Source organism: Narcine bancroftii, chromosome 11, assembly GCF_036971445.1.
Source record: "Narcine bancroftii isolate sNarBan1 chromosome 11, sNarBan1.hap1, whole genome shotgun sequence".
NCBI classification, from domain to species: domain Eukaryota; kingdom Metazoa; phylum Chordata; class Chondrichthyes; order Torpediniformes; family Narcinidae; genus Narcine; species Narcine bancroftii.
This window is the reverse complement of record NC_091479.1, coordinates 10863385-10880666: the sequence shown is the minus strand read 5'-3', so window position 1 is coordinate 10880666 and position 17282 is coordinate 10863385. Positions and strand designations below refer to the sequence as shown.

Genomic DNA, 17282 nt, shown 5'->3' with positions numbered 1-17282 from the left:
GGCTAATTTTGAGGAACTCCTTTGCTGAATGTTAGAAGCTCCCAATTGATTGATTTGCTAATCAGATTGCAAATCCAAGTGTAGAAAGAAGAATAAAGGAACTTGAGTACGATGCATTGAAATCCCCACCATGGGCTCCACCTACAACTCCCTCTGGCTAGGAAAGGTAGCCAACATGGTGAAGGACACATCACATCCCAGACTCTCTCTCTCTCTCTCTCTGCTCCCTCCTCCCATGGGTGGAAGGCTCAAGAATGGAAAAGCGCATACTAACAGTCTTAAAGGTGGCGTCCTCCCAACAGCCATCAAGTTCCTGAATGTCCCCCATGACAGTGCCCTCCTGAATATCCCCCATGACAGTGCTCTCATGCTGACTTCCCTTTGAACAAATTGATTATTGTAATATTATAGAACATTACAGCACAGCACAGGCCCTTCAGCCCTCAATATTCCTACCAAAAAAAATGAAGCCCTTCTTATCTCGTAACCCTCTATTTTTCTTTCATTCTCTGTGCTCCTCTACATAGCCCCATGAATGTTTGAGATAACCTCTTAGTCTGCTCGCAGCAGAACTCTTCCCTCTGTACCTGGAATAACATGGCATTGAATCTGAATGGGTTTTCATAGTTAATATAAACTGGGGGAGTATCACAGTCAGAAAGACCAAACTGAAGGTATACTGTGTTACGGAGTCCAGAGGACCCCAAAAACCACCAGCAATAGATATGTACCACAACACTGGGTTACTAAAACAAAAGTAGTGTTTAATTACAATTGAACAAGAAAACAGAATTTAACTTATTACTTAACCTACCTAACGACTTAATCCCCCCTCTAATACTAAGCGCAGGTGTGTGCAATGTATATTTAAGATTAGAAAAGTTCTTTGGATCACAGTCCAATCTCACTGGTTGCAGGCAATTCTTGGACTGTGCACAGAAGTTAGCATGAACAAAGTTCACCAGTCTTCAGTGCTTAACAGGCAAATGGTTACCACTCAGGAGGGTCCTTGCTGGTTTTCAGAGAGAGATTCCCTTTCCAGGACATCCGCAACTGATTCCTTCTCAATCAGTCTTGGTGATGAAACTTGCCCCCTTCAAGGTTCTCCGGATTATCCTTTTTCTTTCAGGTCACCTTTCACGCCACCAGTCTTCTCCTTTGACCAGGCAGCCTTCCAAAGTTTGCCAGCTCGTCCTTCTGGAACTGATTTCTGTCTCCTCTCTCCCTGCTTCACTCCCTCCTTCTTTCTCCTCTGCCTGCAAAGATCACAAGCTCTCCCAGGCCAGCTCCTGTTGCTTCCTGCAAAAAAAGTCCTGCAAATATTCTGTGATTTAAAATGTGTGTGTGCAAGCTGCTCTAACAATTCCTCTAAATACTCTGTCATAACTGTTGGAAGGACAGTACTGAATAAGTGGCAGCCGAGCAGAGAACCATTACTGAGGAATTGGACCCTATCAGAGGGTCCCTTACTGGTTGAGCCCAGTACAGAGAGAGCATGAAGGAACAGTACAGTACAGAGGGAGTGTGGCATTGATTGTGGGATTGCTACATCTTGCTGCAGTACTGAGGAGCTCTGCATTACTGGAGAGCCTGTATATTCAGGAAGTATTGGAGGGGACTGACTTTGTTGCAGAGCCAATGCTGCCCTGTTGGATACCCACCTTTGACCTCAGATGTCCCCGTCTACACATGCAGGTTAACAATATCTTGATGGTCTCGATCTTTGCAAAGATGCAAGACATAAATACTTTACATGAGAGCCTCGATTCCACGGACTTTAATTACAATAGACAACAATTTTTTCAAAAGGTCTGCTTCCTGAAAAAAGTTTGGAATTATGATAGACAACTTCACACTGAACACAGATACTTTCCGATTCGCTGCATCACGTAGGAAGTTGGAGAAATGTTAAATTAACTTTTATTGAATTTGGCGTGTTTAATCTCATCGTGACACTGACACGTTGCATTAGGTCAACTGACCTAAAAATGTTTTGCCGCTGATTTTTGTTTGTACTCTCATGTCATTGTCCAACAATAATCGGCCCCATTGATGGATTCCAGTTGCCCTGATACCATCTGTCTATGGTCGCAATGTCCTGGTGAAACCTTTCACCATGTTTGTCACTGACGGCACCAGGATCAGGAGGGACGAAGTCCAAGTGCGAATGTAGGAAATGAATTTTCAATGGCACGTTGCACCCAAAAGTGTTCAGGAAGTAAAATCTTTGTTGTCCAGTGTAATGATACCTTTCTTCTTTTGATTTGTAGATCGGAGCTTCCCAAGAAATACTACTGGTGGTTGTTTCAGACCATTCCAGGTAACTTATTCTGAACCATCATGATCTTCCAAGGACTTGAATTGAACTGTTAAATCTCAGCTCATAACCACTGTTATTCTTGAACCTTCAAAAAGTTCTGAAATTGGCTTCACAATCAGTTAGATTCCCTTTGGCCATTATAATTTAGTTTTGGCATGGTAGCAGGCCCTCCCGTGCCATCCAAATGCTTTTGGAGGGTGGGAGGAAACCAGAGCTGGCCTAGAGCAGCCTTTTTTACTGCTATGGGCATCCTGTCAGGATTTTGCTCAAAGTTGATGGGCCCCCTTCCCTGTGATGTTTTGGTTTCTCCTATCGACTAAATAAACAAAAGTATTTGTTACGTGAGGTGTAAAGAAAACAAGGCTTTTACTTAGATATTGACAATGGTAGGAGGGGTGCTCTTGCTGAACCACTAGGGGCTGAGAGGAACGTACAGAGTAGATGCTGAGAGCCTGGTTCTCGAGCTGGACCAGTCACAGGAGGAGGACTGGCATTTAGGGCTGAGAGAGAGCTGTCAACATTTGAAATTGTCAGAGGGCTGTGAATGATCACTGGGCGTGAGACCAAGGGAAGCTTAAGGGACGAGAGGGTGAAGAGAATGCGGATTTGAGGTGGCGTGTCAGCTGTAATCTCGCGCAGTGCCAGAGCTGGACTCATGACGCCATTTCTTTTATTTCACTTTAGGAATGACGGGCATTCTACTCCTTGTGGTGCTGGCTATCATATACGTCTTCGCTTCCCGCCAACTTCGTCGCATGAGCTTTCGTGGATTCTGGGTGACACATCACCTCTACGTGATCCTGTATATTCTGGTAATTTACCTCATCAATTTAAATCTCAGGGTGATGGTACTTCTCCCCCGTCCCCAGTAGAAACTAGACCGGTGTTTATTGTTCAGCTCTGGTCCTTGAGAAGGTGTTGGTGAGCCGGTTTCTTCAAAGAATGCAGTTTAAATTTAAATTTAGACATAACAGGCACTTCTGGCCCACGAGCCCAATTGACCTACTCCCCCAATACATTTTGAAGGGTGAGAGGAAACTCACGCAGACACAGGGAGAACATACAAAGCCCGATGGATGGTGCCAGATTCAAACCCCAGTCGCTGGGGCTATAACTAAGTTACGCTAGCCATGTCTTTGAATAAATCCTGAGACACTATGGACAGAGGATAGAGCTGATGGTGTACAGCTTTAGCAGCCCTGGCCTATCTGCTTCCATGACGTCAAGTTTCCTTGAAGTCATTGACTTCATAATGGTGTACAGCTTTGATCTGCACTACCAGTTAGGGGTAATTCTGCCTGGCCCACAGAAAAAAGAATCTCAGGGTTGTATGTGATGTCACATTTGCACTCTGACAATAAATCTGAGATCTAATTACAGAGGAACACAGCTTAATGAATCTCTATCATTTAAATAGGCTCATGTACATCTCATTGATTTAGACAGTAACATGGATACTTCCATTGTATTCGAATCAAAAGGCAGAATCTCCCACTTAAATGTACCATGGAAGGTGCCTTCACAAGAAAATGGGATGATATCACTTTTGTCTGACTGGCAGGACACATTGAGAGAGGAAAGTGTACCGGGCATGAAGTGTAAAATTAGAGAGGTTTATGGTTGTAAAGTATTGATTAGGAGACAAGTGGAGATCAGCCTCCATTCTGGGCTGTCAGACTTTCTGAAGAATGTGGAAATCCCAGAGAAATGATTAGAATAGTTACAGGGAGGAATATCACAACCACAAAGTCAATTGAAGGTTGTTTTCTTCAGAGAAAAGAAACGTGAGAGGAAATTGGATTGAGGTGACCAAGGTCAATATTGGGGATGGTGGAGGGAAGCTGTTCCAACCCTAGATGGTTCAAGGGCTTAGGTTTAATATTTGAGTATAAGGTAAAAGGTGGGGGTGGGGGGGAGGTGAGAAGAATCATATTTATCCCTTGAGGAATAGTAATGACATGAAACTGGCTGGAAAAAGAGAAAAGGAGAGAAATGATTGGCTGGGCTAATGGGAAAGAGGAGGAGTTGTGGATGGAAGCAAACATGATATCGATGATGAGCCAAATCATTCTGGGTTGGACGTTGCTACTGAGTTTGGAAAGATTTCTGTGTAAGCGTCAGTGCAGGAAAGTCAATGGACATGACTTGTGCGCATGTGCTTCAGTTGGCTACAGCAGTCCACCGTATCCATCCCACGGTTCCTCAACAGTGCAAGCAGGTTGGCATCAAATGGCTTTTTCCGCAGCCTCCTGACCACTTTCAGGCACATGTCCTCTCTTGGGTAGCTCGAACATCGCAGTCCTGTCTTTTCTCTCCTGATCCCCTTCACCCGCTTCATCCCAACAACAGATCCTCATCCACGGAAGTTCGAACCTGATCCAGCAACAGAGCTTCTACCTCTACTTCATCGCCCCAGCCCTGATCTACCTGGGAGACAAACTCATCAGCCTCAGTCGAAAGAAGAAGGAGCTGATGGTTGTCAATGCAGAGCTGCTGCCCTCAGGTAACTCCCCACCGCTCTCTGCCGAGTTTTTGCACAGGTTGACTTGTAGCCAAAACGACTGTAGTTATCACATGGATAACATCACATCGCGGTCCAGAACCTCCGCTGCTCCGATTCACCTTCACCTGTGTGCTTTTATTCTTGGTTGCAGGTGTGACTTACCTCCAATTTAAACGGCCTCAGGACTTTGACTACAAATCGGGTCAGTGGGTGCGCATAGCATGTCTGTCACTGGGGACAGACGAGTACCACCCCTTCACATTGACCTCAGCACCGAATCAGGACACCCTCAGTCTCCACATCAGGGCAGTGGGACCATGGACGACAAAATTGCGTGAGACCTACTCTCCAGAGAATGTGGGAAAGCTCGGCGGCAACCCAAAGGTACCGACGAGCACACAGCTCTGGCTTTTCACACAGTGGCATGGCAGATGTGGTGCTTCTGATCTCGGGCTAATCACAGAGGAAAAAAATATGGGACTTAAGATAGACAACCTCAAGCTGAATTCAACAATAACACTGGACAATGAAGATTGCACTTCCTGAATTTTCCTATCGCCAACTGTATTTTTTAGATAATACCTGTTTTAGAGATTTCCTGTCATATTTTAAGTCAACTTCAAGCATCCAAAACCATGAAGTACAACATGTCACTGAAACTTCATTTTATACATTCTCACATGGACTCCTTCCCTGCTGATCCTGGTGCGGTCGGTGATTTTTGTTTGTACTCAGCATCTGATGCCTCTCATGTCAGTCCAACAATAGTTGGTCAGCATTGATGGATTCCAGTTACCCTGATACCACTTGTCCATGGTCGCAATGTCCTGGTGAAACCTTTCACTATGTTCGTCACGGATGGCACCAGGATCAGTGCGAATGCAGAAAATGAATTTTCAATGACGTGTTGCATCTCATGGTTTTGGATGCTGGGGTTTCAATTGTTTACAAGCTTTGTGAATTGCTTAGAAGGAGGCACCAAATCTATCTTATAGATAGTCAGTTCTGAAGAGGATGTAAAGAAGGTACATTTGAGGACTGAATTTCAGAGCTTGGAAGTTAAGCTGCAACTATACGAGGTCCTGGTGAGGCCGCATCTGGAGGACTGCGTGCAGTTCTGGTCTCCTTACTCGAGGAAGGATGGACTGGCTTTGGAGGTGGTGCAGAAGAGGTTCACCAGGTTGATGCCAGAGATGAGGGGGTTGGCCTATGAGGGGAGATTGAGTCATCTGGGACTGTACTCACTGGAATTTAGAAGAATGAGAGGGGAATCAAATATAAATGTATAATATTATGAAAGGCATAGATACGATCGAGGTAGGTAAGTTATTTCCATTGGTGGGGGAGACAAAAACCAGGGGACATAGCCTCAAGATCGAGGGGAGTAGATTTAGGATGGAGATGAGGAGGAACTGCTTTTCCCAGAGGGTGATGAATCTGTAGAATTCACTGCCCATTGAAACAGCGGAGGTGACCTCTGTAAATATATTTAAGACAAGGTTGGATAGATGTTTACAAAGTAGGGGAATTAAGGGATATGGGAAAAAGGCAGATTGGTGGAGATGAGCCGATTGTCAGATCAGCCCTGATCTCATTGAATGGTGGAGAAGGCTTGACGGGCCGAACAGCCGACTCCTCCTCCTATTTCTTAAGTATAAGTCGGTTAAATAGGTAGACAAGGTTGTGACAAATGGAATAAAATGTGGGAAAAAATTAAATTGTCCAGATTGACAAGAAAATTGAGTGAAAATCTCAAATAGAAAGCTAATTTGCAGAGCTAAGATAAAGAAGGACCAATTGGTGATGACTGACAGGAAACATTGTCTTCTCCTCCAGATCTACCTGGATGGGCCTTTCGGGGAAGGGCACCAAGAATGGAATCAATATGAAGTGTCCGTCCTGGTCGGAGGGGGCATTGGTGTGACGCCATTTTCATCAATCCTCAAAGATCTCGTCTTTAAGTCATCAACCTATAACAAGATAGTCTGCAAGAAGGTAACCAGAGAAATCTATCGATGAAACCTGGTTTATAATCAGCTTGTGGTATTTCTGACTGGCATTCGTCAATCCAATAATTAAAACATCATTTTTGTTTCCCAACATTTTACATGGAATGCTAGACAAAATTTCTCCTGCTGTAACTTGTAATATAGCCAAGAAACAATGATTTCTATCCCATGAGAAGCTCTTACATCTGTTCTTCTCTCACTATCTCATCAATTCTTTTCTTAAGAAAGCAGCCTCCATCCTCGAGGACCCCCCACCACCCAGGCCATGGCCTTTTCATTCTGCTGCCATCGGGAAAAAGGTTACAGGAGCCTAAAGACGAGCACTCAGCGGCACAAGGACAGATTTTTTTTTAAACATACAAACTTTATTCAAATTACAACATTACAAACATTACAACTAAAACCAAAAACAACCATATAACAAAGCCATGAGAACCAGTAATCACATCAAATCTATTACACATCAAATTAAAACACCTACCACACACACGATCCCCTGGGAAGCCCACCGTTCCCTCAGACACTGAGTGTTCCCGCTCCAATACCAGATGCAACTCCGAAAGATGGGCAGGCATTCAGCTCTCCCCACAACCTCTTGACCACCCGCCACCCATATACTGACAATAACCACACCAGCAGTGCAAGTATAAGGCAGCTTTAATAAACTAATATGGACACTAAGAGGTCTTGTCTCTCTGCAGGACAAACCTGGAAGGCCAGACTGTAGCTCTGGACAGCTTTATAGACAAGGTCACCGGGATGACCCCTGGTGACCTAGTGGTGGAATTACAAGAGGTCTTGTCTCTGCAAGACGAACCTGGAAGGCTAGACTGTAGCTCTGGACTGCTTTAGAGACAAGGTCACCAGGATGACTCCTAGTGACCTAGTGGTGTAATTACATATTACCACAACCCCGTCCCCAACACACCAACCCCAGCAGCAGCCCCACAAGGAGATCCACTGAACGCCTGGCCCCCTTTTGCACTGGGCAGCCGTAGATCAGGAACACGGAGGCTGGGGTGCAACCAGAAGTTGAGGAGCAAGCCCATTCAGGTAGACAAAGAGGGGGCTGCAGCCTCCCACATTCCACAAAGATGCAGCCCACCGTCGACTCCCACACGCAGTGGTGACAGGCAGCTGGGCTGTCAGTGATCCGGCCCAGGAAACGGTTACACGGCACTGCTCGGTGCAGCACTCTCCACCCCTGGAACCCCCCCCCACTCTTCCCCGCTGCCATCAGATTCCCGAATGGACAATGAACCACAGACACTACCTCACTTTCTCCTATTTTCTTGAACTGACATGTTTGCACTGTGAAGCTACTGCAAAAATAGCCAATTTCGGGACATGTTCCTGACAATAAATTCTGATTCTGATCTCTTCTGTCCTCTCACTGATCCACAGGCTTTTATTCACAATGGACAGGCATCTCGTCCTGTGCCGTGACCCGGGCTTTCTGAGGAAGGGCAAAGGTGTTAGAGGCTTTATACAAGGTCAAAGAGGGAGGGGTCACAGGACTGGGCAGAGCCGGGTAATCATGGGTACCGCAGTCCCACCACATCTATCAGTTCTTCTCTGGTCATAATACACATTCTTTTAGCAAATGTGCTTCCATCAGCCTTCTCTCTAGGGTGTATGTGTTCACAAATTGCTTTATAATTTTATCAGAGACTTCAGATCTACAAAGGTTCACAAGATTATGGGAGGTATGGATAGAGTGGATGGCCAGAACCTTTATTTCCCAGGGTGACAGCAGCAAATGCTAAAGAAAGGAGAGGTGAAGGGAGGACAGTGGGAGACATCAGGGGCACGTTTCTTACACCAAGTAGTGCCTGGACTGCATTGCTGGGGCGGTACTGGAAACTGGTTCGACGGGCATTTAAAAGACTTTGGAACAGGTGAGGAAAAATAGAGGATTATGGGTCTGGGGTAGGGGAAGTTTAGATTGTTGAGTAGGTTTATATAGGCCAGCACAACTTTGTGGGCCGAAGGGCCTGTACTGTGACTACCAGCCCCCCCACATCTCCATCGGGCACACAAAACTCAAAACGGTCAACCAGTTTACCTATCTCGGCTGTACCATTTCATCAGATGCAAGGATCGACAACGAGATAGACAACAGACTCGCCAAGGCAAATAGCGCCTTTGGAAGACTACACAAAAGAGTCTGGAAAAACAACCAACTGAAAAACCTCACAAAGATAAGCGTATACAGAGCCGTTGTCATACCCACACTCCTGTTCGGCTCCGAATCATGGGTCCTCAACCGGCATCACCTACGGCTCCTAGAACGCTTCCACCACCGTTGTCTCCGCTCCATCCTCAACATTCATTGGAGCGCTTTCATCCCTAACGTCGAAGTACTCGAGATGGCAGAGGTCGACAGCATCGAGTCCACGCTGCTGAAGATCCAGCTGCGCTGGGTTGGTCACGTCTCCAGAATGGAGGACCATCGCCTTCCCAAGATCGTGTTATATGGCGAGCTCTCCACTGGCCACTGTGACAGAGGTGCACCAAAGAAAAGGTACAAGGACTGCCTAAAGAAATCTCTTGATGCCTCCCACATTGACCACCACCAGTGGGCTGATATCACCTCAAACTGTGCATCTTGGCGCCTCACAGTTCGGCGGGCAGCAACCTCCTTTGAAGAAGCCCGCAGAGCCCACCTCACTGACAAAAGGCAAAGGAGGAAAAACCCAACACCCAACCCCAACCCACCAATTTTCCCCTGCAACCGCTGCAACTGTGTCTGCCTGTCCCGAATCGGACTTGTCAGCCACAAACAAGCCTGCAGCTGACGTGGACATTTACCCCCTCCATAAATCTTCGTCCGCGAAGCCAAGCCAAAGATAACGAATTATCTGCTTCTGAGGAAATCAGCAGGTGGGAGATTTTTAAAAAATAGTCCATTTTTGGCCACAAACACTCTCCAAGGCTGGGTTCCAGCCCCGAGCGTTTGGTCTCCCACTGATGCTGATCAACTCGCTGATTTCCTCCAGTGCATTTCTTGTTGCTACTCATTTCATTTTGTTCCTGTCAACCTTTAAGCACCTGGGGCCTGCAGATTATTACTAGTTTTGCTTCTGGAAACTAATCTCTTCACTCACATTGTGGGGGTGAATGGAATCCAAGGTTTTCCTGCCTCACACCCCTTTCCACTTCGGGACAGCCCTGAAAGGAATGTTGTTGAAAGAGAAGGTCTTCCTTATTTTCCTTTCTGGTGTCGAGTCTTCCTCCTGGAAAGGACAGTGGAGGTTCTCCCATCACCGGATTCTCTCACCTTCTGTCCCTTAACTTGTTACGGGCCTCAGGTGCAATCTGTGTCCGCACCAATGGACTGGCTATCTAAATCCAGCAATGTGGGAAGGATAAAATGCTTAGGGTGTAAAATTGGGGCCTGACGGCTGGCACAGACTTGTCAGGGCAAAGGACCTTGATATGACTCTCTACCTATCTATCCCTTCTCCTTTGTGTGATTGACCACCTTCCCTTCCATGTATCTGAACAGTTCAGCCCAAACACTGGCTACTCTTTGGTTCCTTCTTGACCCAGATTTCAGCTGGTGTTTTAAACCTCTCCCTCGCCAGGTGTACTTTATCTGGGTGACGCGGACGCAGCGGCAGTTTGAATGGATGGCGGACATCATCCGCGAAGTGGAGGAGAATGACAAGAATGACCTCGTGTCCGTCCACATCTATATTACCCAGCTGGCTGAAAAGTTTGACCTCAGGACCACTATGCTTGTAAGTTGCCCTCTCAATGCCAATAACTGACAAAATACTGTTCGTGCAAGGCCCAGAGAAGGCCCAAAGTTTGTGTAAACCGTTCTTTTCCTTTCCATGCAGCAAGAAGCGGGCCGAATGTTTCAGTAAAATTATGGAGGAACATCACTTTCCTCTGGCATGGTCATTTTAAATTTAAATTTTAAATTTAGACATATAGCACGGAAACAGGCCCTTGCCACCCAATTACACCAAATCCACCTATAGTCCTGGTAGGTTTTGAATGGTGAGAGGAAACCGATGGAATCCCACGCAGACCCGGGGAGAACATACAAACTCCTTACAGACAGCGTGGGATCCGAACCTGGGTCGTTAATCGTGCTGCCAACTTACCACATCGACAGCTCCTGCAGTAACAGGGCATTGTGTACCAAATCCCGGTGTTAGCAATCCCTGTGTATCTGTTCCTGGAGTCACAGGTCTCCAAGTATCAATTCCGGGAGTTACATGCCCCTGTTCCAACCAACCCCCTGGTTTTATGGTGCCTCTGTATCAATTTTTGGTGTTCCGTTTTCCCATGTACAGGTACACATCCTTTATCCAGAACCCTTGGGGGACAATGTGCTCCGAATTTCAGAAAGCCAGATTTAAGCCCACCTGAATAGTGCTGTCGTATCCACCCCCACCCCCTTCCAGTTGCGCTGCCAGTTTCTCGCCCGCCCGACTCATGCTGCGGGTCTCTCGCCCTTGCCTGCCCGACTCGCGGTGCCGGTCTCTCACCCTTGCCTGCCCGACTCGCGCTGCCGGTTTCTCGCCCGCCCGACTCACGCTGCAGGTCTCTCGCCCTTGCCTGCCCGACTCGCGGTGCCAGTCTCTCGCCCTTGCCTGCCCGACTCGCGGTGCCAGTCTCTCGCCCTTGCCTGCCCGACTCGCGCTGCCAGTCTCTCACCCTTGCCTGCCCGACTAGCGCTGCCGTCTCTCTCCCCACTTGCCGGATTTTGGAGCTTTCCGGATTTTATATGTCCGGATAAAGGATTGTGTACCTGTACCAGCTCCTGGAGTCACAGATCCATGATTATCAGTTTCTGGTTTAACAGGTCATTGCCAGCTCATAGTTTTACAGGTCCTTGATTATTAGCTCCTGGTGTTACAGGTCTCTTGCAACAGCTCCTGATGTAGATATTAACAGGGGATTCATTTATTAACAAATTTCTCTTTTTTTCTCAGTACATCTGTGAGCGCCACTTTCAGAAAGTGTCAAACCGTAGCCTCTTCACTGGTTTGCGGTCCATCACACATTTCGGGAGGCCCCAGTTTGTCCCCTTCTTCAACTCACTTCAGGAAGTTCATCCAGAGGTGAGTCCGAAATCTTCAAATGCACAGACGTGGGAGTCCGTCAGAGGACCATTGATGTGATCATGGACAAACAGGAGAAGAATGCAGGATTAGAGATGGAAATTCTGCTTGCGTTTTTAGAGATACCCGCCCACGAGCCCGTGCCACCTGAATACACCCATGTGACCAATGAACTTACTAACATTTTTGGAATGTGAAAGGACACCTGGAAACCCATGCAGACATGGGCAGCACATACAAACAGCACCAGATTCCAACACAGGTCACTGGTGCCATAATAGTATTGCACTAACCGCTGTTAACCATGCCACCCTATAATTCACACCCAGAGTTCTCTGAGCAATTCTGTGCCATAAAATCGTTTAACACTTCGTCTGAAAGAGCAGGCAGGTTTTTTTTTTAAAAAAAAAAGGGGGCCTCCGAAGATTCAATCATTCCTGGTGTGCATTGGAGGGTCAAACCAGACAATGGGCTCCAATCTTTGGAGTGGAGGCTAGAGTCGTAACCTGGCAAAAGGTCAACATCAGAAACATGAGCAGTTAGGCAATCTCTGTAATTCCCCCTGACTCCTGAACAGTTTGGAATTTCCCGTGTCTTGCCCCAACTTCCACATTTGTTTTTCCCGTAGGCTTTCTGCAGGTGTGGGGTGGTGTCTGTTACATCGGATGGAAGTGCATGAGTGGGTTTGAGTTCTGTGAGAGTAACTGTGTTCAAATGGGCCACAGTTTAGCAGTGTCGGGTTAAATCCCTGACCTGGGGCACTATCTGCATCGAGTTTTCCACCCCTTCCTGTGATTAATTGGGCTTCCTCTGGGCACTCCGTTTCCCTCCCACAACACATGTGAGCTGATAGAGGTGAACTGTAAATCACACTGCAAATTGTGCGTGGGCAGAATGGTAGAATCTAGGGGTGGGGGGAGGGCATTGGTGAGAATGTACGAGTGTAAAAATGCCATTCGTGAAGGGTTAGTGCAAGTGGGTGGCTGATGGTCAATGTGGACTTGATGGTCTGATGGGGCCTCAGTCAGTGCTGGATCGATCTCTGACTCGGCACCTCCTTGACTTTTTTTTCCAGGTGGGCAAGATTGGAGTGTTCAGCTGTGGACCACCAGGCCTGACCAAAAATGTAGATAAGGCTTCCCAGCAAATCAACAAACGAGACCAAGCTCACTTTGTCCATCACTACGAGAACTTCTGAGCCACGAGCCCTCAGCCCAAGGGCAAAGATGTTAACAATATGCCTTGTAACAATTTTTCAGTGTACAATCCCTCGCTATTTTCTCCAATGCACTGTTTCCCTCTTCTCATCTCTCAGATATGTATTCAGCGTTATGTAGGTGTACTTATATACTGATAGTGTTATGTAGGATACCTGTGGGAAGGAGGTGGTAGAACAAATAATCATTCAGCAATCAGTTAAGAACTGCCAATGGGGTTTTATTGTTCAAAGTGTTTGCCATTTAAGTATTGCAAGGACAGGGAGCACACTGGTTGGGTTGAGTTGACAATCGTGTGAAGAAGGCCAGTTGAGTCTCGGTCCTTCCACGGTTAACGTTGCGGTTAGCGCGATCCTATAACAGCGCCAGCGACCCGGGGTTCGAATATGGCGCTGTCTGGTATGGACCTCCCCATGCCTGCGTGCGCTTTCCCCGGGTGCTCCGGATTCCTCTCGCCCTCCAAAGCACGTGGGGTTGTCGGTCAGTGGGGCAGCACGGGTCTGAAGGGCCGGAATCGGCTTCGACTGTGCTATGAATTTTAAAATTGTTTCCCAATCAATGAGAAGAGGTAGAATTTGTGTTTGTGGAGGGAGTCGGAATTCTAATGTTTGATTAAATATTACATCAGAATGGTACAGGAGGTGATGACAAAAGGGAACAGGAAATAGGAAGAGAATTAAAGTGACTTTGGAATGTGTTTTGCTTATCTTGTTTGTTTGCTCCTTTTGGCCACTTCACTTCTTCTATTGACAAACTGGAGATGTGGTGGCAAAATTCCACCTTCTTTGACGTACACCTGAGAATCTCGTTGCTACTGAGCTTGTCGAAGCCAATTTTCCCTGTCATTTGCTCCGAGAGGTCACCTTCCCTTTCCAAAGTAGTCCATTGGCATCCGATTATTCCCAATCCCAGATTCTAGAACGGGCGTGCATTGAAAGAGCAATCTAGGTCACATTCCGGAGTCGCGGTGAAGGGAGCGTAATCGCTGTGAGAGTCGAGGGATTTGCAGTGCGATTTACAGTGGCACCTCTCACCCGCATCCTGGCCTCCCAAGTGCCCACCTTCAGGGGCACTTGAACTCTGAGGCCACCACGTGTAGAAGAAAAGTCTTTGCCAGTTTGATTGGGATTTGTGACCATTCGCTACAAAATCACATTTGTTGATCTAGTAGGCAATCAGAATCTTATTCCCAGGGTTAAAATGTCAAACACTGAAGGGTATGCCTTTCAAGCAAGAGGGAGGGGGTGGGGGAGTTTAAAGGAGCTGTGGAGGGTAAGTGTTCTTGCACAGTCAGTGGGAGTTGCAGCTTGTGTTGGGACCCCCCTCTCATTTGCAAGAATTGCCCTCAAGCCTCCAAACCCAATATATCCGTTCTTAAATGAAGGGAGCTGTGCTCAGTGTGCCGTTATGAGTTCCCTCTGCAGTTCTTACAATGTGTTCCATTTCTAAAGCTCCAACCTCTTGCAATTAAGAACCTAAATGAAGTGTAAATCTCAGAGTATTCCTATGCGCTCCAGAAACAGGGATGTCCACAGAAGTTATATCAAAGCAACTGAGTGGTGCTACCAAAATTAGCTCTACAGATTCCTTCAAATCTCCCAGGCTAATACCCTCCACATGATTGTTCTTCCCATGGCCAGACTCCCAAAACATTCTATTCCACTTGACTTTTGCCGATGATGGAGTTAGTAAATTATGTACAATTTTGAGTTGAAAAATAAAAATTAAATGGTTTGATGTAGATTGGTCCTCTTGCTTTTTAATTTTGATCAAGTGGCCATTTCTTCTCGATGTGAGGTTAAGGTTTTGCAAATGAACCCCTGTCATTGTGGAGAGATTATGGTCTGGGAGTCGATGTGATGTTTAAAGCATGCAAACATTCAACATCGCCACGTGGCGGGTTAGCGCAATACCATCCACGGCGCTAGTGAGCTGGGTTCGAATCGAGTTTGTACTTTTTCCCCGTGTCCGCTGTGGGTTTTCTCCGCTTTCCTCCCAGCCTTCAAAGTGTGTTAGAATCGTGGATTCATTGGGGTGTTTGGGTGGTACGGGCTCATGGGCCAGAAGGGCTAAAAGTCAATTAATAGTACAGGTGCCTGTCCTTTTATCCAAAGTCCTTGGGACTGCACACTTTTCAGGACGCGGATCATTTCGGATTTTGGAATTAAAATGGTGGCAAAACTAAGGCACGCAACGCTGGACAGGGGGAGGTTGCGGCAGCGCTGAACGGGATGGGGGATTATAACATCGTTCCCGCTCCTGTTTGGAGGCCGACGTCGGGGAACCAGGTGTACCTGATACGAACGGATCTGCAGGTTGCTGTTGGTCTCTCTCCCTCCCCAGAGACCCATCTGCACGTGTTCCAAATAGGAGGCGCTGGACAAGGGGGGTGGGGTGGGGTTGCAATGGCATTGGACAAGGGGGAGGGGGTTGCAGCGGCGTCCATACCTGTACAGTGTCTCCCCTGATGCCTGCAGACTGGCGTCCCCCACGGTTCACTGACTACCAACGCGGGCCGGCTCGGGATTTCCAAACGCGAGTTAAGTATAAGGTCACATCAGGTCATGTTTGGTGAGCTCATAAACATCCAGAGAAAAATTTTGGTTTTCGGAATTACGGCTAAATGGATAAGCACCTGGACTCATACCGACAACATGCAAAATCTGTAGTTAATTATTCACTGACGTACTCTGGGCAGAAACTCTGTTCAAAAATGGATTTGCTCTCTGTAGAAACCATTCAGTAATCATTCTAAGGAACCAAGTACAAACTCGGCAGGTCTCGCAGCGCCAGTAGGAGGTAAAGATATATCACCAATGTTTCATGCCTGAGCCCTTCCTCGAGTAGAAAGCAGACAGGTGCCTGTATAAAGGGAAAAATGGGAGTACTGGAACCTATATAATGGATTTGAAATTGACGGCACTGCCAGAGGGGCTGTTAACAGCAATGCTGGTGAAGACCCGCAGGGAGCAGAGACACCGTGCTCCTGAGGGGTCCAACCGCCTAGTCCGTCTGCCATCGGCGCCGTAAAGGCTATGAACGGCCTGCAAATGGAGCCGACGGTGGTTTTATTTAAAGTTCCATGACCGCAGGGTCCGCGCCCGAGATGGCGGCGCCTAAAATCAGCAGTGGTTACGAGGGGTTGCAGACTCCAGGGAAGTGGAGGACTGGCGCAGGGCTGCACTCCTATGGAAGGTTGACAAAATGGTGGCCGGTAGCCTTGCCCACTTCGGTCTTCTCAAGAAGTGCAGAAATGCTGGAGAAACTCAGCAGGTCAAATCGTGTCCTTTATACAGCAAAGGTGAAAATGCATACCCGAGCCCTTCATCAAGGTACGGAAAAATGTGGTCAGGCGTCCGAACAGAAGAGTAGGGCAGGGAGGTGTAGTCGCAAAGGTAGGGGGTGATAGGTGGAGAACGAAGGGAGAGGACAGCAGCGATCAAGGTGGGGAAGGATGGCTGGGTGAATAGAGAGGGAAGGGGGGAGGAGAGCTGGATGCACCAAGTATTTTTTTAATTGGTTTTGAAGTTGCTTTATCTTGTAAAGTACTTGTTGAGCTGTGGCAAGGAAGAATTTCGGCACAAATGAACATCATCAGATATTGGGTATTGGCTTTGAATTCAAATAAAATGATTCATTTACATAGCACCTCTCATGCTCCTGGAAGGATGTGGAGAGGGTGCAGGGGAAATTTACCAGGATGTTGCCTGGATTGGAAAACTTGAGGTGAGGTTAGAAGAGCTCGGGCTTTTATCTCTGGAGCGAAGAAGTTTGAGAGGAGATTCATAGATAGGGTGGACAGACAGACAGCAGCCTGTTGCCAAGGCAAGAATAGCAAACATCGGGGGATATCTGTACAGAGTGAAGGAAGGGAAGTTGAGGGGAGATGTCAGGGATCATTTTTATCCGGAGAGTTGTGGTGGCCTGGAATGCCTTGCCAGAGGTGGTGGTGGAAGCTGGAACATGGATGGAAGAAAAATAGAGGGTTACAGGGTAGGGAGGGTTTAGTACTTTTTTTTGGAAGGAATATGTCTAGGTCGGCACAACAACAAGGGCCAAAGGGCCTGTTCTGTGCTGAAATGTTTCAATTATGGGATCTACTAGCCCTAGTTTCTGTTCTCAGGCTGAACAAAAACGCAGGTGAATACAGCATCA

The 17282-nt window shown here is 47.1% G+C and overlaps 1 protein-coding gene across 2 annotated transcripts in view; it reads left to right on the top strand.

Annotated features, from left to right (window-relative positions):
• LOC138745501 (dual oxidase 2-like) overlaps positions 1-14860 on the top strand; it is a 75678-nt gene extending 60818 nt beyond the window's left edge. For both annotated transcript variants that reach the window (XM_069902580.1, XM_069902582.1), the window contains exons 27-34: positions 2271-2320; positions 3005-3132; positions 4670-4823; positions 4975-5207; positions 6660-6818; positions 10420-10575; positions 11782-11910; positions 12986-14860. In XM_069902580.1, coding sequence (XP_069758681.1) covers positions 2271-2320; positions 3005-3132; positions 4670-4823; positions 4975-5207; positions 6660-6818; positions 10420-10575; positions 11782-11910; positions 12986-13108 — 1132 coding nt within the window. In that variant the 3' untranslated portion in view covers positions 13109-14860. The remainder of the gene's footprint in view (positions 1-2270; positions 2321-3004; positions 3133-4669; positions 4824-4974; positions 5208-6659; positions 6819-10419; positions 10576-11781; positions 11911-12985) is intronic.
• Positions 14861-17282: the final 2422 nt, after the last annotated feature.